At 40.0% G+C, this 25,055-nt stretch overlaps 1 protein-coding gene across 4 annotated transcripts in view; it reads left to right on the top strand.

Moving 5' to 3' along the window:
* The window catches only part of SPHKAP (SPHK1 interactor, AKAP domain containing), a 184,020-nt gene that overhangs the window by 79,400 nt on the left and 79,565 nt on the right, over positions 1-25,055 (top strand). For all 4 annotated transcript variants that reach the window (XM_075201668.1, XM_075201667.1, XM_075201669.1 and 1 more), the window contains one exon: positions 886-996. In XM_075201668.1, coding sequence (XP_075057769.1) covers positions 886-996 — 111 coding nt within the window. The remainder of the gene's footprint in view (positions 1-885; positions 997-25,055) is intronic.

Here is a 25,055-nt window from a genome sequence, read left to right as displayed (position 1 = left end):
TCTCTTCTAGAACACACAGAGAGTTGAGACAGGAAAAATACAAACAAGTACATGCATATACAGCAGACAAACAATACACCTCTGTATGAGTACAGCGCCATCTGCTGACCCTCCATGGTAACTACATGCATATAAACAAACCCATAGTCTGTTGTACATATTTCAACAAAACCCACTTTTTTGCACAATTATTCCCACATAAAAAATTTAGCATAACTCATAGTTCGTCACTGATTAACCACTGCTGAACCTTTTGCTCACCAGTACCAACGGCTGCTTTCAGCCATCTCTGTGGAAAATGAACATTCTTTTGCAGAGAAAAAGCACTCTATGGCCCTCTGCTAAACAATGAATGGCCCACTGCTAAACAATGAATGGACCACTGATAAACAATGAATAGACCACTGATAAACAATGAATAGACCACTGATAAACAATGAATAGACCACTGATAAACAATGAATGGCCTACTGCTGAAAAAATGAACAAAACATTCTATGGCCCACTTCTAAACAATGAATGGCCCACTGCTAAACAATAAACAAAGCACTCTATAACCCACTGCTAACAAATGAATGACACCTACATTCTTCTTCTCCGCTCTTATTTAAATAATCTTTACTTGTAAAACCAAATCTCATTGTTGCTACTTGTGGGAGAACGCAAGTGCCTAGAACACATTTAACTAAGCATATCTCCATCCGTCCAGATCTTTCTACTAGAATGCTTTGTACTATCATATATGCTGTTATTTCCACATGTAAGATCTATGCGTGTTGCCTAAAATCAGATGTAAGTGTATACAGTGCAGAAAGGGCTTGTTTTAAACATTCATAAATGTCCCTTAAAGACTCAGTGTTTGTGTTTCCTCTCTGGCATTCCCAGGTTATCTGTCCCAGCCGATCTACAGACTCCATAGAATACTGGCTGCAGAATACCAAGAACTTATGCAAGGTCAGCCTAGTAGAAGATAGGCTGGAGTCCAACTGCACATCTGTAAGTAGCTAAAAATGAAACAGACATATATATATATATATTTGCCAATATTCAGAGTATTAACTCTAGATCCTCGATCCCACTAGTCCCTGGTTAAGGCTGACTCTAATCCCCTTTAGGCTGAAGATTGGCAGCACAAAATAAACACTGTCGAAAGTGTGTAATTCTTATTAGCTATGGCTATTAAGAGTCATTGGGCCTGAGTCATTAAGGCAAATAAGGCAAGAAAAAAGAGTAAATGTTCTCCGGGACAAACCATGTTACAATGGAAGGGGTGCAAATTTATTTATTATTTTGCACATAAGATAAATACTGGCTGTTTTTTCATTTAGCACACAAATACTTGATAGCTTTATTTTTGCACTGAAATTTAAAGTTGAACTAGGACGTGCCCTACCCCTACTATAAATCTGTTCCTACATTTTAAATTTACCTCCCCCTCCAATGCAACATGGTTTTGCCCAGATTCAAAGTTACTCCTTTTTTATGATTTGCTCTCCTTAATGACTCAGGCCCATTATCTGTATCCAATTATCAGGATTATGTAATTGTTTAAGCAATGTTTGCACAAAAAATAGTTACAAATGTTAGTCCGGTGATATTTTGGAATGTTAAATTTGTGAAAAACAGTTGTGGAACTTTGAATTGTGAGTGCTGATACCAAATGAAACCATAGCTTTACAGCCAATATGATCGCTGCATCTGTAAACCTATACCTCTGTTTATATCGGGAAAAATCTCTCAGTATGTAATAAAACCATTTTAAATGGACTGCATCCAGAAAAATGTTATATATTAGGCAGTTGAATAACATAATATATGAAAAACGCAAATGCGTTTAGAATAACATAATATAGTTTGAAAAGCTTCTACAGTGGAATTGATACCAGTATCAGTGACAGCACAATACTCTTGACATAACAATATTTTCCTTTAAACCTTCACTAGTTGTCCTAGAATTGGTCTGAGAAGGCACCATATACCTTGCCTGTGGATGGAGTGACACCTAAGAGTGATGTGTACCTGGCAAAGACATTCTTCTCTCAGCCACATGAATAGCTGCATTGTGTTTAACAGGATACAGTGCATTGCTGGAGGGCTAGTAACAGATTGACATGGAAGGGGGCAAACTGGCATCTTGCCTTGAGCCCCATGGGCTCTTAAGCCGCCTCTGCCGTTAACAGATAATGAAGGATATTCATGTGGTTGATTTCTTCCGGCTCACTTTCTCTGCTAATCTTCCTTCTGTGACACTTGGGGAATTATATGGAAAGGATAACTATTAAATACATTATTGCACTCTGTGTATTGCTGCAATGGAAGATGCTGAGAAATGCGTCACTTAATTTGTTTAAAAAATAACTATCAAAAATGTAAACTCTAGAAGATGCAGTGTTGCACAATGGCAAAATCATGTTACGCCGCAGTGAGGGGGCAAATTTGAAATATGTAGACAGATATAGAGTTTGGAGAGGAGTGGATCCTAGCTCAACCCTAAATCCACTGTTGTGTGCTACGTGCAAAAGCAGATAACATTTTACCTTCATGCAAAAACAAATTGCATTTGCACCTCTTGCATTGCCATATGATTTGTCCAGGTGAAATTATGATTTGCTTATAACTGTAAATGTAGCCCAGCATATGCATTACATTATTCAGAGCTTTTATTTTGTGGATTGTTTTCATGAATTATCTATGGGAACTATAGGAAATTCCCAATTCATCTCAAGTTTGATGTGGGCAAATCCTTTTTCATTAAGTACTTTAGAGCCAAACACAAGAAAGACTTTCTAAGTGGAAAACACCATAGTGTGTGTCTGAAAGAACCTTTACCCAGCTTGGCAAATCTTCTCCAAGAAGCTGGTAAGAAGTCTTCCATCCAACAAGTTGATTTTGGTTACATGTTGATTCAGTGTAACAGGTAAAAAGAATATGGGGGAAACACCTGGGTAATGCTGTATGTTTTCTTCCTATTTGTCTATGCAGCTTAATTCAAGATATTACACCATTCAATTTGTCCCAGGGAAACAGTCCCCTATGTACTTTGCCCTTAATGATTAGAAATTCACTGCATTCATTTTATTGTTAGATTATCATCATCATCATCATCATCATCACCATTTATTTATATATCGCCACTGATTCCGTAGCGCTGTACAGACAACTCATTCACATCAGTCCCTGCACAAATTGGATCTTAGATTATTGCATTTATATGTAAATTAAAGCAATTTACACCATGTGCTGGTTCCATGTTATATCCATAGCAAACATAAGATATATTGAAGACATTTTCTTCTAGTCTTACAGGATGTACATAGACCCAGCTTCCCGCAGCTGACACACAGAAACCCTACCATAGGTGACACATATTCGTGAATATCAATGATCAATGATCAATAAATGTATCAATGTTTAGTTTTTTAAAAAGCAGATGTTCTGCGACTTTGCCATTGGGATTTAAAGCGACAATTCAATCAACCTGCCGGGATTTGCTATTTATAAAATTGCTGGTTTAAATCCCGTCTGCAAAATCATTGATAAACGACAATTTTGATTGATACATTTATCCTATGGTATCCTATTGGAAGAGCAGGTATTTAGTACAATGGCCCTTTAAAACATGTCCTCAAAGTCTTATGGTTTTGTTTTGTATCTTTACAGGTTAAAACATATAAAATATACTTCAGAAAAAAATGTCCGGTGTCTCCAGCTGTTGCTTTTTTTTAACAGCAATATGATACGTCTTCTCTGTTCTGAGGAGCTTACAGTCTATTTGGGCAGTTTGAGTGATACATTAATAGAACGATGTTTTAAAAGTGCTGATCACAGATAATTGTGAATGAAGTGCAGTCTTGTTGCTTCAACGAACATTTAATACATTAAATGCATAATAATCTATAGTATAATTATATTTTATCCTTGGTTTGCTGCCCCTAAGGCAAATCATTTGTTTTTTTCTTTTGCCAAACATGTATTTGGGACCCACTGAGTTCTGTCAGTCCTGGATGTAAGGTTTAAGTTTAAATGTGAAAACTGAAGATGGCAGCAGAATTTGACAGTGGTCCAAAGGGATAGAATTTCAGAGGCAATGGACGGGCAGAGAGAAAGGTGTGAGGGAGCAGATGGTGTAAACAGATTTGAGCTTTGAGAGGAACAGTGTAGATGTTCACTTGCTGACGATGTACCACCAGACAGCACGGAGATGTCCTACTGCGCACATTGTCGGCCAATACGGTACAGAATGACTGCTCATTATGTTACTGCAGGGTAAATGACCGGATTTTTGATAGATACTTTGCGACAACTGGAGCCATATTGAATTTTCCCCATAGAGAAATGTGATGCTTGTGCCTATCTATAAAATTGCAACAATGCACAAATGAAAGGAGCTGAGGGAAGAGACAGCTGATATTTCTACAGTGAATTAAGCCTACTTTATATGCATGTATCCAGACTAAAGTTATATGCTTCTTTGATAATCCACAATCCAGGAATTAAATTCTGCATAAAATGGATAATACCAGTTAACAGCAAGCAAGGTCATTATCAATTCAGTATTGTCATAACACAAGACAAGTGCCACATACTTAGTTTGACAAGCCTTTCTCTTTAGCCTCTGTGAAAACATCTTGGCCTCATTAAAATAGCTTGTTATAAAAAACGGATGAAGCGTTTTGCTGGTTCTGTATAATATCCAATGCACATGTATATTTATTTTGCATTTATTTTTAGCCAGATGCTCCAGTTGACACAAAACCTTGCAATTAATTTACCATATAGAACAGACACGGTATTTTAGAATTGTGGCTATTCTCAGGTTTTTTTTTTAGCTTTTTCGTTTTATTCACAGAACTTGTACCTTTGAAACTTTCCCTTTGAAGTTATAAGAGAACTTTAGTTTCAGACACTTGTGTTAAAGACATTGCACGATGGAGAGAAATATAACAATGAAATGAATTTCTAATATATATGACAGGGACTAAAAGTATTAAGGTCCATTTATCAGCAGTAAGATTCCTCCTAGTGATATATGCACACAATTCGCTCTGTAAGTAAATGTTCATTAATGATCATAGGGAGCAGATAGGTGGAGTTAATAGGTCAGAAACTAAGATTCATACATTTGCACTGACACTAAAAGAAATAACACAAACTGCTAAAACTAGAAAATATATATTGTATCAATGAGGAAAAACAACACGTCTTTCATTTATTCTGTTTTGAATCTGATGCAATGAAGCAAAATACAGCACCTTGGTTCATGGATTAAACAGGAGGAGCAGATCTGCTAGAGGTGCATGCATCTAAATCTCTTATAACCTCAGAGCTGAACAAGGACTGAGACAGATCTGTATACAGTCAGGTCCATAAATATTGGGACATCGACACAATTCTCATATTTCGGGCTCTATACACCACCAAAATGGATTTGAAATGAAACTAACAAGATGTGCTTTAACTGCAGACTTTCAGCTTTAATTTGAGGGAATTTACATCCAAATCAGGTGAACGGTGTAGGAATTTCAACAGTTTCTATATGTGCCTCCCACTTTTTAAGGTCTTTTAAAGATAACATAGGTTTTAAAGATAACAGTCTTTACTGGTGAGGCTCCCAGTCCTCTCCTGTCACTGATCGTTACTCCCCCTATTGTGCTCCCCTCACCTAGAGGATCCCAATAGATAATGTAATGTCTGGCTGACTCATTGTCCTTTCCGCTCTGAGACTTAGGTCACAGATTATATTGCCTTATGACAGAGTCATAAAAGCCTCCGTTATATATACAGGATAGGGTGTAAAATTATTACAGCAGGGATTGGGGAGGATAGGACAGACTGGAGATATTCTCTGTCTTCCTGATCACACTGAAGGCATCACTGTGCCCTACACATATTACTACACATGTGCCCTACACATATTACTAGTCAGTTTGCAAATTTGGGTTATGTGCTTTGAGAACATGCCAGTTGTTTTCTCTCTTTTACAATCTTGTCTTCAATGATTTTAGATAATATCTCGCTTTAAGTAATGCTCAAACCTTGTATATGTTGGGGAATTTAGACTGTAAGCTCCAATGGGGCAGGGACTCATGAGTGACTCCTCTGTACAGCGCTGCTGAATTAGTGGCGCTATATAAGTAGATGATGATGATGATGATGATGAAGACCAGATAGGGTTTTCCCTATTTCTTCTAGCATAGCTAAAATGTTTATTTTGCAGAAGTGTTTCTATGACTTTGTAGATAGAACATACACTACAGGAGGTGGCTATTGGTCTGTAGACTCAGGGACTCATACCTCCAATACAGAGGTGCCCATAGGGTATAGCTGCAATGAACAAGGAGTAACGAGAGGCGACAGCCAGAAATGACGTGTTAGCTCACAGATCTGAAATGAATAGAGATGCACTGTAGAGATGGATATGGGAATCCTCTTGAAAGCAGTAACAGGAAGTCCATACAAGTTTACAAATTACATCCAGAACACATTAGGATCCGCATTGCAGTTGGAAGTTGATCACACAGAGGCTGCTTGCAGCCACCTTCCCTCCTCATTTACCAATATGCCCAATAATAATCAATACATTTTCATGGAATTGTTAGTAGGCAGCGAAGTAATTTTGGTGCTACACAATCTGCTCTATGGGCTACTTGTTGTTATAACCGATACCGCTGTTGATATAGCAGTGTATGTATCCATGTATAGTAAGGCCTAGGGCTAGATTTACTAAGCTGCGGGTTTGAAAAAGTGGGGATGTTACCTATAGCAACCAATCAGATTCTAGCTATCATTTTGTAGAAGGTACTAAATGAATTAAAGCTAGAATCTGATTGGTTGCTATAGGCAACATCCCCACTTTTTGAAACCCGCAGCTTAGTAAATCTAGCCCCTAGTGTACAACAGGAAGTAGAATTTTCTGTCGAAAATAAAAAATGTTTTTTCTAAAAGTGCCCTTCTATAGATCTGTAGGTAACCCCTTTAAGCTTATGAAAATGTGTAATGTAGTTTACATGAGATAAAACCATGCAAAATTACTGTTCTCATATTAGAAACTAGCGATGTTTTCAGCTGACTGTCATAATTCATACTTACCTACTTTCTTCAGCTCCCTTCCGGGAGCCAGCCAGTGGAGGGGGGCGTGAAGGGGCGGGGTGGCCGAAATCGCGTCATTTCGGCCCCGCCCCCTGTGACGTCATGACGCAAATTGCGTCATTTGACAGCGGGGGCGGGGCCAAACGCCGCGATTCACCGGGAATCGCGGCGTTTGGGATCTAATTCTGCCCACTTCACTAGGAAGTGGGGCACTTCCTAGTGAAGTGGGCAGAATTCGGGAGATTGCCACACTCGCCCGGGAGTCCGGGAGACTCTCACAAAATGCGGGAGTCTCCCGGACATTCCGGGAGAGTTGGCAAGTATGTCATAATTTCTTCATCATTTTCCAACTTTACTGTGTTAAACCTCCTTTAGTAGAACCAATGTCCTAAAATTGAAATGTCATATATGGTCACAGAATATGTCATGGATCTGAATTGTTTTGCCTGTTCATGAGCCCCAGTTAGCAAAAATAACTGAAGCTGTATAATTGATGTAAGGCAGTATTTATACTCACTTGTCACTTGCTCATGTATGAATAGACATCTCTTCAATGGCATTATAATTTTAATAAAAAAAAATTTCAGTGGAGGTTAATATCACTTTAAACAAGCAGCACAAAATTTGATGTTAGTGAGGACATAATACTGCCATTTAACTGACATGGATGTTCGGACAGAACGTAGGGAGATGGGCTAGGGCCTGTTTATGGATTGTAAGAAATGACATGAAGACAGTGTGTCACAGGGAGATGGGACATGTCTAGGCTGGTGTGGCCTTTCAAAGAGAGATTGATAAATATCCCAGCAACGGGGTAGTGGAGGATGCTGGAGAGCTTGCTTAGGTTCTCTCTAAAAGACTGTGAATTTAAGTAGACGTGACATATACATAAACACACATAACTCCAACTTCACGTGACATTCACTACCAGGTGCATTTAATGACAACTTAGGAGCAGATCAACAAGAGAGAAAATCATGTGTTTCTGTAGCAATCATCTTGTCTAAAATGACTCTGTGTGGGATTGGCTCTAAAATACCTTTCTCTCTACAGCCAAAAGGTTAACTCATTTTCATTCTACTTAGGGGTGGGGGTACGTTTGTGAAGCACGATAAATTAAAGGACTCATGCATTTATTCATGGATTGTTCTAGCGTTAAAGTTCACATCAATCCCACTGCATCTTCACTTAGTATACATTATATGGAGATATTGGGAGAAAAGAGGCGGCGTTCCGGAGAGAAATCCATATCAAATTGCTATTTTCATGTTGAACGGCTTCAAATCGTTTTCTCTTACTTTGATCGTAGCAGCAGGTGTGGCAATCATCATCATTTATCATCATCATTTATTTATATAGCGCAACTGATTCTGCAGCGCTGTACAGAGAACTCATTCACATCAGTCCTTGCCCCATTGGAGCTTACAGTCTAAATTCCCTAACACACACTCAGACAGAGAGAAATAGAGAGAGACTAGGGTCAATTTCGATAGCAGCCAATTAACTTACCAGTATGTTTTTGGAGTGTGGGAGGAAACCGGAGCACCCGGAGGAAACCCATGCAAACACGGGGAGAATATACAAACTCCACACAGATAAGGCCATGGTTGGGAATTGAACTCATGACCCCAGCACTGTGAGGCAGAAGTGCTAACCACTTAGCCACCGTGCTGCCCGTCTAAAATTTCAGCTATTTTTGCTAACTGGGGCTCATGAACAGGCAAAACAATTCAGATCCATGACATATTCTGTGACCATATATGACATTTCAATTTTAGGACATTGGTTCTACTAAAGGAGGTTTAACACAGTAAAGTTGGAAAATGATGAAGAAATTATGACAGTCAGCTGAAGTTTGTCAGCACACACTTCGGTTTGTTCATTTCTGGAAAAATGATTAAATAATCAGATCAGTGACTAATTTTAGCTTACATAGAACAACCACATTATAAGGAAATTAATTGATTACCATTTAGATCATTTTTCCAGAAACAAAGGGCCTGAGTCAGTAAGGAGAGAAAAGCATAAAAAAAGCAGTAACTTTGCACCTGGGCAAACCCATGTTGCATTGGACATGGGGGGGTAAATTTAAAATGTAGGATAGATTTATAGTTGGGGTAAGGCATGTCCTAGATTAACTTTAACTTTCAGTGTCAAAATAAAGCTATCAAGTATTTGTGTGCTAGATGAAAAAACAGCCAGTATTTAACTTATGTACAAAATAAAAAACTAAATTGCACCTCTTGCATTGTAACATGGTTTGTCCCAGAGAACATTTACTCTTGTTTTCTTGCCTTACTTTTCTTAATGACTCAGGACCAAAGTGTATAAAGCGCTCACAAAATTAGAATCTGACATATTCAAAATAATTGTTTCAGAATGGTTGGATGGAAGGGGGTTGTAGGAAGAGAACAATAACGGACTTGTAACCAGGAGGACTTAGGGAAGAAACTACGTTTTGAGTGGAGTTCCACTCCAATGTGTACTAAGTCAGTCATACATTGTTTTTTTAATCTCTTAAGTTAAAAGAGCTCCACAAAACCTTAATAGAAAATGTGCAAGCTATGGGCAACATTGGACACTCCTGGATTTCCTGTGAGGTATAGCTAGCCAACAGAAAACATGATAGATTCACCCAGTAAAGAGCTTGAAAAACAAAAATGCTCTGTATGGAAATAGTTTGGTTGCTGAGTCAATGGGACTGAGTCATTAAGGAAAGTAAAAAAAGGAGTAAATGTTCTCTGGAACAAACCATGTTACAATGCAAGGTGTACAAATTAATTTATTATTTTGCACATAAGTTAAACACTGGCTGTTTTTTCATCTAGCAGTCAAATACTTGATAGCTTTATTTTTACACTGAAATTTAAAGTTGATCTAGGACATGCCCTATCCCAACTATGAATGTGCCCCCACATTTTAAATTTACCTCCCCCTCCAAAGCAACATGGTTTTGCCCACGTGTATAGTTACCCCTTTATTTGCTTTGCTCTCCTTAATGACTCAGGCCCAATGTGTATACTTCTCTATGATCTCTCTTGGCCTGGCTTCCTCCACACAGCTCTCCTGCCTCCCAAGTGCTGGGGAAACAGGTGAGCTGTCATGTATATAGCAAGAGGCCCAGAGAGATCATAGCACAGTATGTAGATGTATTCAAAAGCTGAGTTAACCTATTAGCATACAGGGTATGAGATTTATAAAGCATATTTTGTTTTACATATGCATAACAGGGGATTTCTAGAAAGGGGTTTCCAATGAATTGATTTCTGAACAAACCAAAAAAATAAGCCTACAACATGCATTTTTTCTAGTCAAATTGCAGTCTAAGCAGGTCTCTATGGAGTTTACAGAGTCACGATTTTAGTACAGAAGCAGCTACGGAAGAATGTTCACACCAGAATCACTGGTGACTCCCCCATATTTTGTTATGGTGCTCATCGTTGCACCCCCAATTTGCAATCCTATGCAAAAAACTACATGCAGAATATACATATTAATGGAAGTGCACTGGTCCATGCATACCGGCTGCTGAAAATTACATAAAGAGAAGTTACTGTGTAGATGTTCATATGTACATAAATAAATGTCATAAAATGTTAAATTAAAAAAAAAGGCATATAGTAAGCTGTACATAAATGTAAAAGCCCATGTTAACATTAACCCCCTTTACATAAATCTAACCTTATAAAATTAATAGAACTCTAAAATAACAAATATTAAAATTATGGTTATAGATTCTCACCTAGTGCTTTATGTCAATAAACTACATAGGAGCATAGGCCATATACTTTCTACAATTGCTTTTTTATGTATCTGAAAAACACTAAAGCACTAGATCCAAAATGTAAGATAATACACTAGAGCAAAAAATACTAAGTAAGATCAGTTACAATGGACATTTTGTTGAAGCCATTGTTCATTAAAATGTAGGCAGAAACTTGTGGAAATGATTCTTACACTGTAGACAATGTGTTATACTTCATTTAATACAGACACTAATTGGGGGGTTACTAGAAGTCATCAGATTTGTGGAGCATGGGAGTTTTCTGAACAACTGGAACCCACCCCCTTCAGTATGTGCGCACCTGCATTGTATATTGATTTAATTTTTGGTCCTGTGGCTCTGTGAATTAAATGGTGAAGAGCTACAGGTATAGGCTGCCACCACGGGTTACTATGCTGCCCTAGGTTTGAGACTATGTTGCCTTAGGACAAATGTAATGCTGATATAATAATGTGATATAAAATCCATTTCACTTGTTCCCTTCTCTGCTTTCTCAAATGAAGCCAGGATACCATTTTCTGCATAATTTTGTAGACCTTTGTACATTCCTGGTTGCAGATTGGGTGACTGATAGACATGATGACAGGCTTGTGGTAGGTTGTATATTTAATCCCGAGTGCCCTGGAAACTACCCTGGGACATCTTGTTTATTTTATTAATGTGTTCATAGTGCGGTAAGGAGCTGGTACATTCAGTATTTTGAAACAGATAACTGTGAAAACTAACACTAACAGCTTGTAGATAGGTTATATTTTACATATTGGTAAATTCTACTACCATACTGTTCCCTGAATCCTGATAGACCAGTATTCTATATGGTGGTGACATTGATCTTATCGAGTGTTTTTTTTTTTTATGACACCGATACCACAATATCAAAATTTGTTTCTAGCTATGGAAAAACAAAGCTTCAGTTTTAAAAACATGAATTGATTTTTTTGGAAGTAAAAATGTCAAAGCACATCACAAAATGAATTCTGAGGCTTCACATAATTACCATGGTCCCAGAGGCTGGCTGGCCCGGGGGCAGGGGGGCATCGCTTATAGGGCCGGGGGGTAGGCTGACCGGCCGCCCCCCGGCTGCAAAATACAATTCTTTCCCCCGTGGCCGCATCTGATGACATCAGATGCGGCCGCGTCAGTGCACAGGCGGCTGCATCACATGACAGGGAATGCGGCCGCATCCCTTTTCATGAGATGCGGCCGCCTGTGTGACCCCCGGCCACGCCTCTCCCAGCCCGCGTCTGCATGGTCCACAAAATCCCTTTCAATTTTGCAGAGTGCTGTGATCATGGCAACAAAACTGTTTTTGTGAAATTTGATGGTTGTGATTATAATCTGCAGAAAACAGCCCTGTATAATTAGACTTACCTTTATCTACTCATCCAGTTATCATTTTGATTATATTATTTACAGAGGTCTGTGTTCAATAGTTAATAAAAGACAGTTTGTTTTGGGGCAGCATGGTGGCTAAGTGGTTAGCACTTCTGCCTCACAGCACTGGGGTCATGAGTTCGATACCCGACCATAGCCTTATCTGTGTGGAGTTTGTATGTTCTCCCCGTGTTTGCGTGGGTTTCCTCCGGGTGCTCTGGTTTCCTCCCACAATCCAAAAACATACTAGTAGGTTAATTAGCTTGTATCAAAATTGACCCTAGTCTGTGTGTGTATGTGTATGTATGTATGTTAAGGAATTTAGACTGTAAGCTCCAATGGGGCAGGGACTGATGTGAGTGAGTTCTCTGTACAGCGCTGCGGAATTAGTGGCGCTATATAAATAAATGATGATGATGATAATGATGATGTTTTAGTATTTTACAGATAACACAAATGTTGTTAGTTTTGTTAATGTTGTTCTTCAACCTGTCTCTCTCCACGGACACATTTCCATCCTCCTTTAAACATGCACTCATCTCACCTACTCTCATCTAAGAAGCCATCTCTCGATCCAGCCTCTCTCTCCAACTACCGCCCTTTTTCTCCTCCTACTCTTTGCCTCCAAACTACTTTAGCGATTAGTATACAAACGCCTCTCTCACTTCTCAGTCCATTCTCGACTCTCTGCAATCAGGCTTCCGCCCCCAACATTCCACTGAAACTGATCTCACAAAAGTGACCAATGATCTACTTACTACAAAATCTAATTTCTCCATTCTCATTCTCCTGGACTTCTCTGTTGCTTTTGAAACTGTTGATCACCCTCTTCTCCTACACACCCTTCACTCCATTGGCCTTCGTGACACAGTTCTTTCCTGGTTAATTTCCTACCTATCGAACCGCTCCTTTAGTGTTTATACCTTTGGCACATCCTCCTCTCCACTCCCTGTTGGGGTCCCACAAGTTTTTGGCCCTTTAGTTTTTTCATTGTACACCTCTTCTCTTAGGGCACTTATTCGCTCATTCGACCTCTGATATCATCTCTACGCTGATGACACCAAAATCTATCTCTCTCTGATCTCTCTCCTTCTGTACTAACTTGTGTAACCAACTGTCTTTCTGCTATCTGCACATGGATGTCCCAACACTACTTAAAGCTCAACATGTCCAAAGCAGAGCTAATTATCTTCCCTGCTGCCAGAGTCACCACCTGCCCTTAAATCTCCCTCACTGTCAATAACACCACAATTTCCTCAGTCTCGTAAGCCCGTTGCCTTGGTGTCGGGCTTACGAGACTCCTTGACTCCTCCCTCTCCTTTATTCCTCACACCCAGGCTCTCTCCCAGTCCTGTTGAATCCACCTTAAAAGCATTGCCAGAATACGCCCCATTTCTTTCTCAACATGCTACCAAAACTCTTATCCATTCTCTCATCATCTTCCATCTTGACTATTGCAACCTCCTCTTATCTGGCATTCCTGACACCCATATATCCACACGTCAATCCATCCTAAATGCTGCTGCAAGACTAATCTTCCTCTCTCACTGCTCCACATATGCTGCACCACTTTGCAAATTCCTACACTGGCTCCCTGAGTCCTCCAGAATCAAATTTAAATTATTCACCCTTACTTACAAAGCCCTTAACAACACTACCCCTGCATTCATCTCAAATCTCATATCAAAATACTCTCCCTCCTGCCCTCTTAGGTCTACCTCTGACCTGCGCCTTGTCTTGTCTCTGGTAACCACCTCTCACTCCCGCCTACAAGACTTCTCCCGTGCTGCTCTCCACTTATGGAATTCCCTACCATGCTCAATCAGACTTTCCCACAGCCTTCAAATCTTTAGACACTCTTTGAAAACCCATCTCTTTTTTAGAGGTGACCTTATCATCGATAACAGTATTCACACTAATGCACCCTCACAGCAATCCAAATCCTTACTCTGAAACACATTTACACAGCTTGTTTCAGCTGTGCCCTCTTCCACTTAGAATGTAAGCTCTCTAAAGAGCAGGGTCCTTCATACCCTTTGTTTTCATGTCTATATTTATTTTGTCTAACTTGTATGTCCCTGTTTTATGTATCTATTGTTTTTCCCTACTGTGCGGCGCTACAAATCTACAATAATAATAATAAATGTAACTCTCTGCAAACTTCAGTTTATAAATTATTTTCAAACACAACTTACTATACATAGTTACATACATAGTAATACAATGTGTGATAACATACAGAGTGAATGCTTTTATAAATCTAAGAACCAAACCAGAACTAGAATTGTATTAGCATTAATACAATTTCTAGTATGCATCACAAAATTAAAGAAAATGTAATTAACTGCTAGTGCAGATCCTGCAGGGTCAGAGCCGATTCTATTTGCAGACCCGCATTTGTGTAGCGACAACATAGACCTAAGCCTAGGATGCTAGGGAGGCAATCTACAGACTTTGTACATTTCAGATATTAATAGCTCATTGCAAACATATCATGAGCATTTAACCATGAATTGAATTAGGGCTGAATTAATTCCATGAATTTATTTTATACAGCTGGGATGTACTGGGGTTTAGTATTATATAGAGTTACTGGGTATGAGTAGCTCTTTCGAAACGTCCTAGAGTAGGAAAAACAAATAAATCTTGTTTATGGGCCATTGAGTTCAGGTAGAGCACAATCTCTACTCTACAGAGTGCTGCATAACAGAAGAAAGCAGAGTCATGTTATGTAATTGTGTAATACTGACCCAGTAGTGAATAGAGACACTACATATTATAGAGTGGGCTTCGGGGTCATAGAACTGCTATTTGCCCAGCAGTGTCCTATGATGGTGATTGATGGGCACTTTGTATTGGAGTGTGTTATCAACTGCTCACTTCTAAGAATGGGTTGCAGGGCTTGGTGTGGTCCGGGGAATAACTGCAGTGTTGTTCCGCCAGTAATCAGAACTTAAGCTATTTGGTAAGACATTAATATAACCTTGTATCTATGCTCTCCAGCCTATTCTGTGGCTGTGGATGGAAAATGTGACTCAGTATATCTTACTAACCCAATGCAAGCAGTTTCTTCCACTTGATTATCTTTATTCTGTGACTTCCTACATGGACCCACCACCTGGTTGCAACCTGATAAACATTTGCTGTTCTCTAATAAAACAGTTCTGCAGCATTTTTTATTACATCCACAATTCTATAGACATGGCCGATGCTGGTCTCTCCAGCACCCCCCTACCCTTCACTGCTCATGTGCCAAACCCCTGTACTTGTCTGATACCTGCTTTATTTAGAACGGGCAATCAGAACAAGGGGGCGTCGTGTTCCACCGGCCCTGTCTACTGCTACCATGGAAGTGTCCACAATCCTCTTGAACATTAAAGAATGGTACATTGGTAACCAAAGCCGTAACAGACCCTGTGGGAACTAGAGCTATACTTGTTTGGCTTTGAATATACTTAGTGTACTGTTTTGATGCTTATTGTCATCATCATTTATAGAACCAGGACCAGCTCAGTGAGCTTTATAAGCAGCGTAGGTATGAAATAACCTAATAACTTTTATTAAAAATAAATACATCTGCTCCTCCATGTTGCACTTCAGCAGAGCAATCTAATAAAACCCATAAGAAATGCCATAATTAATTTAAACTGTAAATGAGAATAAACCAAACAGCAGTTTAGAAGAAGATGGAAAAGATTACTTTAATGAAAGCGATGGACTTAAAGTGATAGGGGGTGCACTATTGCATAGTGAGCTTCTGTAGGTTATTCCAGCTCTCTAAACACTGAGATGCACTTCTTCATGGCATTTCCCGGGGCCAGGGGCTAAGCAAAATCTCACTGTTCAGTTATCTGGTTATACCCACCATTTAAACAACTGTGTTTTCACGCTAAGGGGTCTGTTTATGACCCCAGCACGATAGCCATTATTATGCATTGCTGAAAATTGCATAATAATATACCTTTGTATAATAACATACCTTTATTTACCATGCTGGGGCTGCTCTAGGAGCCGCTGTGAAAGCACCCCTCCTCCATGAAGATTTTTTACTATTCACCTGTAGCCTAATGCTGGCGGGGAGTAGAGAACGTGCTATGCACATAGCACATCCAGTGAGGTTTCAGCTGGATCTCATTATAAAGGCCAGGTAACCATATCAGGATAACATTACTTTGCTATGGAAAGCTTTGCTTTTGCTTAATAAATTGACTAGTACCACTGTCCCCATAGATGTTAATGCAGACAGCGGTAAGCTCCGCTAATGGGATTTCTTCAGTGTTAACCCTTTTGCGCCAGCATTTTGGCTCTTCACAGCTTCATAAATAGATGCCTAAATTTCCTTGGACAACAAGTCAGACATGCATGTGTATTCTATGCGTGTTTGGTTGAAAATCCCAGGAGCCAGGTAGATAATGCACATAGAAAATGATTCTAGAAAGTAATTTCTGTTTATAACAATGGACGCACATGGCTTTTTAAAAGATTCTGCTGATTCCTAGAATTGATTAACTGGCTTCTGAATTTTAAAAATATAAAAAAAAGTATTTTGTCCGAGCCTGTTTTAAATGGCCCTCCAGATAGACATGACAACAGGAAGCACTTACTGACAGCATCACAATGGAGGCAGGTGCAGCTGATGAGCCGTGGTAAGTACTGCCTTGTAAACAGACTATTTTTTAGCTGCAGCTGCCGTGAATCCTCTTCTGGTGATTGTCTATGGAACTTTATTACTAAACTAGGCCATGATCCCAGTGGAGGCGAATACTGGTCAAACAGCCAGCAAATGGATAATGTCCTCCAGCTGCATATTTTTCCTCTCAGACATCAAAATAACATTACAACACAGCAGGGAAAAACTCACTGAAATAATGTTTTTGCGGTAAATACATTTCACTGACTGTTTTAGTCAAGGACACATTTTCTTTATATGCCATCAATTACGACCTCCAAAATTAAATTCATGAAAAAGAATCCATTATGACAGAACAATATCACAGAAGTATTGCTGGAAACAGGGTGTCTGCATGTGTCCATTCTGCTGGCCAGACGATTTAGAATTGGCAGCTTATGACAGCACTTATGGGCCCAAAATGCCCATTGCTCCCAATCAACATCTGTTCAGTATCAATCAAATATCGACTGGTATAGACAAAAAATATTGTCGGAAAATGACCAAGATCTGAGCACATATGCAGATGCATTACCCAAATGAACTGACTGTGCCTGCAGCATATGGATCTGTCTAAAACCCACGCGTTTGTGGATAAATGAGAAGTGGACATTGATTCAGCAGCTTGACACGCGGATCAAACAACCAGATCTGCCTGTAGATGAACATGCTTTGTTATGTAGTGGTTACAATGCTTTACATTGCATCGTGAATATTATTTTAAAAACTAGTGATGGCACGCATGTGCATGGTCTGTTTCTGAGTGCATACTCATACTCACGCTAGGTCAGAGGTGCCCACACCCAGTCCTCAAGAGCTATCAACAGGTCATACTTTTAGGATTTCTATGTGTAGAAACAGGTGGGATAATTATTGACCCAGGAAGATAGATTAATTCACCTGTGGATGATTGAAGAAACCCTGACAACATAAACTGTTGGTATATCTTGAGGACTGAGTTTGGGCTCCTTTCTTCACTTTGGAAAAATACCTTTAACACTGGTACTCCCAGGAGGCCGTAAACCTTGGCCCCTGATCTGTTACAGAGTAAACATGGCGCTGTCCATTTATAAACTCCCCACTTGGTTTTGGGTTACCAGCAGGGCCCAGCTAGGTCAAGAACTATCATAGATGAAGGAAATGTAAAGATGTCCCTGGATGCGGAAATCAGTCTAAAATTGACCAAGTTTAGAGACATATGATTCCATTCATTGCAAGCAGTAGCTCTATTGAGCTACTTGAGAAGGTGGCTAGCAGCAGAGAACTGAAGATTCTCCCTGACAATAGTGTTTTCAAAGTTATCAGGCATAACATATTACTTATTAGGACATATAACATTTCCTGTGATCAGTCAATCTACAGATAGGATCAGTGTAAAGCAGGTTTAGGACCAGGGCTAGGCAGTAGAGGAATTTGCTTTTGGTGCAATAATGTTTGAGTGCACAGATCAAGCACTGAATACATTTGTTTTTTTATTTTTCTGCTTTCGATTATCAGCAGGAGAAATGTGACTTCAAGGACATCGGGCTATTCAAGGACATCATGTCTAATTCTCAGTTTCTGCAAATAAATCACAATAACATTGAAATATTACCACAATTACATGCAATACCAAAACTGGTCAAGATAGCCAGTGAAATATATATTATGAATTTACAGTAATAACATACAAGCTGGCTACATGCCATTTATGGTATGCCTTCAATGTTCCCTTCCCCCAAATGAACCTCCAACTGAAGACAACTCTGGCAATAAAAATCAACCATGTGTAACTGGCAGGAATTGTATTAAGAATATCCAGGGAGACGCTGCTGTGTAGACTTTGATACACACTTCTAGAGCTGGTGTCCAAAAATAAGCTTAGATCAGGGCACAACATTTTCAAAACTTGAATGCTTTTTGTGTGACAAAAAAGTGTCCAACGTTTTACTTCAGGAGCAATTCATCTGCTATAAACACTGAGCATTGATATCACGAAAAATGCAGGGTCTACCCATTGCCGCGGATTGGTAGTGTGTGTGTGCTGTTACATTCCCACAGCTTAGTCATACTTGCCAACTCTCCCTAAGTGTCAGGGAGACTCCCTGAAATAGGAGTGATCTCCCTCACTCCCTGAAGAGTCTGGCATTCTCCCTGATGCTGAGCCAGTACAAGACGTGGTCGGCTTCGCCATCTATGGCATGATGACACTGTTCAGAAATTGTGTCCTATGTCCATGTATTGATGCCTATGGTGGTGGCCATTTTCATGGAGACCAAGATTTAATCAAAAACTGACAGGTAAGGCAACATGACTTCAGTAATGGAGACAGAAATGTAAAAGACAGTTCAGTCACTAGAGATTCATTAGCTGCTTTTCTTTAACGCATAGTTGTCAACATTCCAGGAGACTCCCGCATTTCTGGGAGACCTCCCGGGAGAGCAGGGCAACCTCCTGGTTCTCGCCCCAGCAATAGATAGGGGGGCTAAATGATGCAAATATTGTGTCATCTTACCAAAATGATGTGATTCGTCAAGCCCCTTCCCGCAAGCCCACCTCCCCCAGGATCTCCCTGAAGCCAACGAGGAAAAGTTGGCAAGTATGATCTTAGTTTCCAGCCTCTGAAAATGGTGCATGCTAGCAATACCTTTCACCCCAAAGGATTTATCTTAGTTGCCTAATCGCCCAGAAAGTCCAGGAGACTCCCAAGTTAGGGGGAGACTACCCAGACACACAAGACAGCAGGCAGGCCTCTCACACAGAGGCTTGTATGCCTGGACATCCTGTTTTATCACAAATCTTGTTATCAAGCCACGTCTGCCTCTGGAAACACTGAGTGTGCCGGCAGGTGATACATACACATGGCCACGCCCACCTCTTCTTTTCATACTTGCCTTCAACATCTCCCAAATGACAGATATGAAAAGTAAGCAAATATGGTCCTTAATAGCTTTATATATTATTATTTCTCATCACAGCCCAGATACAACCAAATGCATGTATCTTTACTAGCAATATCACATTTATTTCAAGTGAAGCAATTTACTCCATCCCCATTAAAAAGGTTGCAGTTAGTTCTCCCACAAGTTCCCCTCACTCACACCCCACAGCTCAGAACACATTAAATATATTCATTGCATCATAACACTGTTCAATACATATTTTATATAGCGTACAACTCATTAGACATTATGTAAACAATAGACAATTATACACACTGTTGATACCTATATGTGTAAAGTGGATTGTGCACACATCTATACAGAGCTGTGCCTTGCTTTGTTATACTTACCAACTTTTTTCACCTCCCCTCCGGGAGATCCCTGAGGACGGAAGGAGGCGGGGCAATGCTAGAGCGGCATTTTTCTGCATGGGCGGGGCGAACGTGAAGCGATTCACCACAAATCGCCTCATGGAGGCGCTCATCCTAGCAACTTCACTAGTAAGTGAGCAGGATATGGGAGCTTCTCGTCCGGGAGACCTACCTGTAATTCAGGAGTCTCATAGACATTCCAGGAGAGTTGGCATGTATGTGCTATGTGTATAGGTGTTCTGAGTTGTGCATTCCTAATTGTTCTTTGTTGGTTATTTGCTAGAGTATAAGAATACATATTTTTTAATATGACAACTAGGTACAAGATAAAAAAATTAGTACCAAGATGACTTGATTACAATCAGGAATAATAATGTATACAGAAATAACTAAGACAAATTAGGAATAGAAATAGTAGCTCTAGAAGTTTTACTGTTCTAACAGGAGAATGGACTCAGATATAGCAAACTTTAAAATGACATTTTACTTATCCCATGTCATTAATTAAAATGTCATGTGATGCGTTAAATGTCAATTTGAAAGTTTGCTGCACCTGTACTTACAACACTGCTTCCTTAAGATTCTTCAATTGGCTGTTTCACACTTAGAATTAAGACATGACTAGCATACTAATGAATAGCTGTGTCTGACTCTCTGCACGGCTCATGCATTATTATTATTATTATTGTTTATTTATATAGCTTAAATCATATTATGTAGCACTGTACAGAGAATGTGTTCATGCCTCACTGTAGCATATAATCTAAATTCCATTCTTGCCAACTTTTAGGATGACGCGATTCACTGTGAATCTTGTTATCAATCCCCACCCACTTCACTAGGGAAGGGAGCAGCATGTGGGATGCTTTACTGTTCTCCCAGACTCCTGGGACTCTGGGAGAACTCCTTGAAATTTGGGAGAAACAGGAGTAGGCTACTATGCTAAATTCACTACCACAAACAGACTAGGGTCAATTTTGTCCAAAGCCAATTAACCTACCAGTATGTTTTTTGTCTGTGGGAGGAAACTGTAACACCTGGAGGAAAGCCATGTCTAGATCAAGAGCTGGTCTTAAGAACAAGGCATGGTAGAAGTTTTGGGACCCCAAAATTCAGTCTTTTTAGTGACCACCATACATTATACAAACTGTGTTATACCAGCAATGTCACACAGATTTCAACTACAGTGCCTCAGACATGCTGGTTATATAACAACCAGCAGAAGTATCTTGTCACGCACCACCCACAACTCCCGGGACGGCCGCCTGCACCTCCACTGTAGCGCGTCTGGTTGCTAGGCCGCCCGACTACAGACCTCGGAGCGTTCCCTGTTGCTAGGCAATGGGACACTACTCTCAGGAAGCGCTATGGTGCTAAATTATGACAGCGCTGCGGCGCTGACTCCTCATTGGCAGCTAGTCATTATTTAAACCTCTCCTGGCCCCATCTCCAGTGCCAGAGTTTCAGGTCCATTCCTGTCTCCAGCGTTTTCCTCAGTGTCCCTGTTATTTGCCTGTCTCCTGATTATTGCCTGTCTCCTGATTATTGCCTGTCCGCCTGTGACCCTTGTGACCCGGATTGCCTTTGACTACCCCTTTGGATCTTCCTTTGTACCGCGCTGCCAAAACGCTACCGACTCAGCTTGACTCACCTTCCCTTCGAATTCTCCTTGTGTACCTGCCTTGCCTGCACTGTTGCCGAACCGGCTCGTCTGACAAATTCTTCTCGTGCTTCGCTATCTGACTCGAGGAGGGACCGCGTCCTGCGTATTTTCTGCAGCTGAGTCCATAACTCCTTGCGGGAGTTCCTGGTGAACACCAGGGGCACGTTAGACTCCGCACCTTCCGTCGAGTAGTGCCAACGATAGCAGGTACGCTATACTCAGTCGTGACATATCTACATGACTATACAACAGCCAGAGATGCCCATCATCATCATCATCAGTTATTTATTTAACAGTACAGAGAACTCACTCACATCAGTCCCTGCCCCATTGGAGCTTACAGTCTAAATTCCCTAACATATAAACACACACAGATTAGGGTCAATTTTGATAGCAGACAATTAACCTACCAGTATGTTTTTGGAGTGTGGGAGGAAACCGGAGCACCCGGAGGAAACCCACGCAAACACGGGGAAAACATACAAACTCCTCACAGATAAGGCCATGGTCAGGAATTGAACTCATGACCCCAGTGCTGTGAGGTAGAAGTACTAATCACTAGGCCACTGTGATGCCCATTTAATTGTATACCAGTTAGAAGTGGACACATGATCCATACCCCCCAATGATTGTCATTTGGGAATCGGCACACTGACTGCAGGCACCTGAAAAGTGATCGTGGCCATGTTATGCGGGGGACAGAGCTAAGTCTTCTTCAGGCATGCTACCTTCCCCAAACCCCTCTCTCTCCACTAGTAAGAGAGAAACCTCCCAACAGTCCCAGCAACACAAAGGAACAAAACTGTTACCAAACCAAGAGGCAATTTAACAGAAAAGGACGGTTAACACGAAACAGAACCGTTTGCAATTCACAGAATGTTCTGTGAATTGCAAACCAGAAGCCATTTTGTATTCCTGTTACATATAATTGTGTGGGATAATGCTCAATTACATTAAATTAATGTTTTACTGCAACTCTTTTGCAGATAACAACTGTGTTGGGTGTTATTGTAATGAAATATTTTAATATCAAATATGTATCAATGATGTATGCAGCGTAGGACTCACAGCTACTATCTGACAGAGATAAATGAATATTACAAAACGTGTGTTCTTACCACTGCATTGAACCTGTATTTTACCTCTCTTTCAAATAAATAAAATAGTTCCTTTCAGTCTAAACATTTCCTGGGGCTCCGACTGCAGTTTCTAAATACATTTTTACCCAGTGCATTATTTTCCCTTGACATAAACACAATGCAAAACCAATTAAGTTTCCCAGGGCGTGAAAGGCATTTTTACACAACTGTATCCCAAATCCGAGCTCGGTTTTCATCACGTGTAGCGTGTCAAAGTGCCATGCATTTGATTGATGGTTTCCAATGCACATTTCAATCTTCTGGGATAAATTTAGATTTATGGAATAACAGAGTAACAGAAGAAGAGAAGAAAAAAAAGAGTTATAGCAAACGGAAAGAGCCCTAAAAATGCACATTTCTGAAAGAGGTAATATTAGCTTTGAAATGGTTATTTAAATGAAGGAAAATGTCACAGTGAGGTTAACAACAGCCTGGCATGGAAATTTCATCCTTGCAGTGATTTTCACAACTGATGTCAGCGATACCAAGTTTTACCACGGATGTGCACAGCTGTTTTTAAGAAAATTAATGTTTAATTAATGTATTACAAGCTGTACTCTTTGGGTGATGTACAAGCCAACTATACCAACAGCAAACGTGATGGGGATTACATGCCAGTCTGCTTTCTGTCATTTCACAGATGTTTTTTATATCCTGATGAATCACAGAGTAACTTTGTGTAATTTGTGCAGAGATTGGTTCCATTGTGCAAAGTGGATATCGCAAAATACAGATTGAATAATTGTAACTCATGTGTTACTGTAGTAAAGTGTAGGAATACTATTAACCAATGAAGGTGTCCACAGTACGTTGTGCGAAGGATGCTTTTAATGTGCTGTGCAAGGTCAGAAAATTGTTGTTTTTTTTAACCCTTTGGTGGACGTTCACTCCCCTTTTTAGGCTGAATGTGGAACCACAAAAAATAGTAATATCGTTGAGTCTATTTATTAATAAGTGGCGATAAGGCTGGTTTTCCATTGCCACTTATCGCAGAATAAAACCTCTTATTGCCAAGACTACTAACAAAATATTACCAAGGCAGCTGTGTGATAATCAGCTGTCTGGTGATACTGGCTGGCAACTATAAGAGTGGTCATACTGCGCATGCGCAGTGAAACCAGAGGCCCTGCCTTGGGCTTTTCGGTTTCACTTGTAATATATAAATAAATTATATAAAATGTTTCAAATTATATAAAAATGATGTTTAAGTTTATTTATTTAGATAAAGCATTTTATCACTGAATATCTCCTACTACCGCCATCCTGAAATAGGGATAGCAGATCGGGGTGGTACGTGATCCTAGTTAAATAGGCATTGCCAGTGTCTTGCATAGAAAAGATTTCACCAGAATATTTTCCCTGGCGGCAGGCTAAGATACATAGGGCTTATCTCTGCCTAATACATAGAGTTCTGTATGAGAAAACTGACAATACAGTAATGACAATCTTTTCATAGAGCAGATTTGTATTGTATCCATCGTCAAAAAATGATAAGGCCATAGCACTATGATACAGATAGGTGCGCCATCGCGAGATGGGCGGAACTTATCCGCATGGTGCAAAAGCACCAGCGCTGGCTATGGGAGCCCCACGTGGGAACCAAAGTCTATTTAACACTCTGGTTTTCTGCATTAGAGGGGAGCAGCCATTTTAACCGGGACCCCAGTTAATGTATCTGTAGGTGTATAGCCGTCAGACCCGCCTCCATTACTCTTTTAATGTTGCAATTGTGATTAGCGACTTCACCAATCACACGATCATTGTGAATCTGGCAGCACAATGGAACTGTCGCCATTTAGCCTGCTGACATTTTCATGTCGGCAAGTTAAGTGCCAAAACTTCCAGTGCCAGAATTAAGTACCCCATCTGATAGTGCAGCTTTAAGACAATTGTCATATGTCAGTAATTGCGTACATTTACTTATAGAGAAAATGTATATACTCATTGCATTAATTAAATCCTTATAATAGTAATGTCTAAAAGTAACGGCAGCCTTAAGATTATCTGTTTGTGAATTTGTCTATAATTCAAATCATGTCTAATGC

The sequence above is a fragment of the Mixophyes fleayi genome, chromosome 3 (genome assembly GCF_038048845.1).
Source record: "Mixophyes fleayi isolate aMixFle1 chromosome 3, aMixFle1.hap1, whole genome shotgun sequence".
In the NCBI taxonomy this organism is placed as follows: Eukaryota; Metazoa; Chordata; class Amphibia; order Anura; family Limnodynastidae; genus Mixophyes; species Mixophyes fleayi.
The sequence above is the reverse complement of the archived record's forward strand: the minus strand, read 5'-3'. Positions and strand labels throughout refer to the sequence as shown.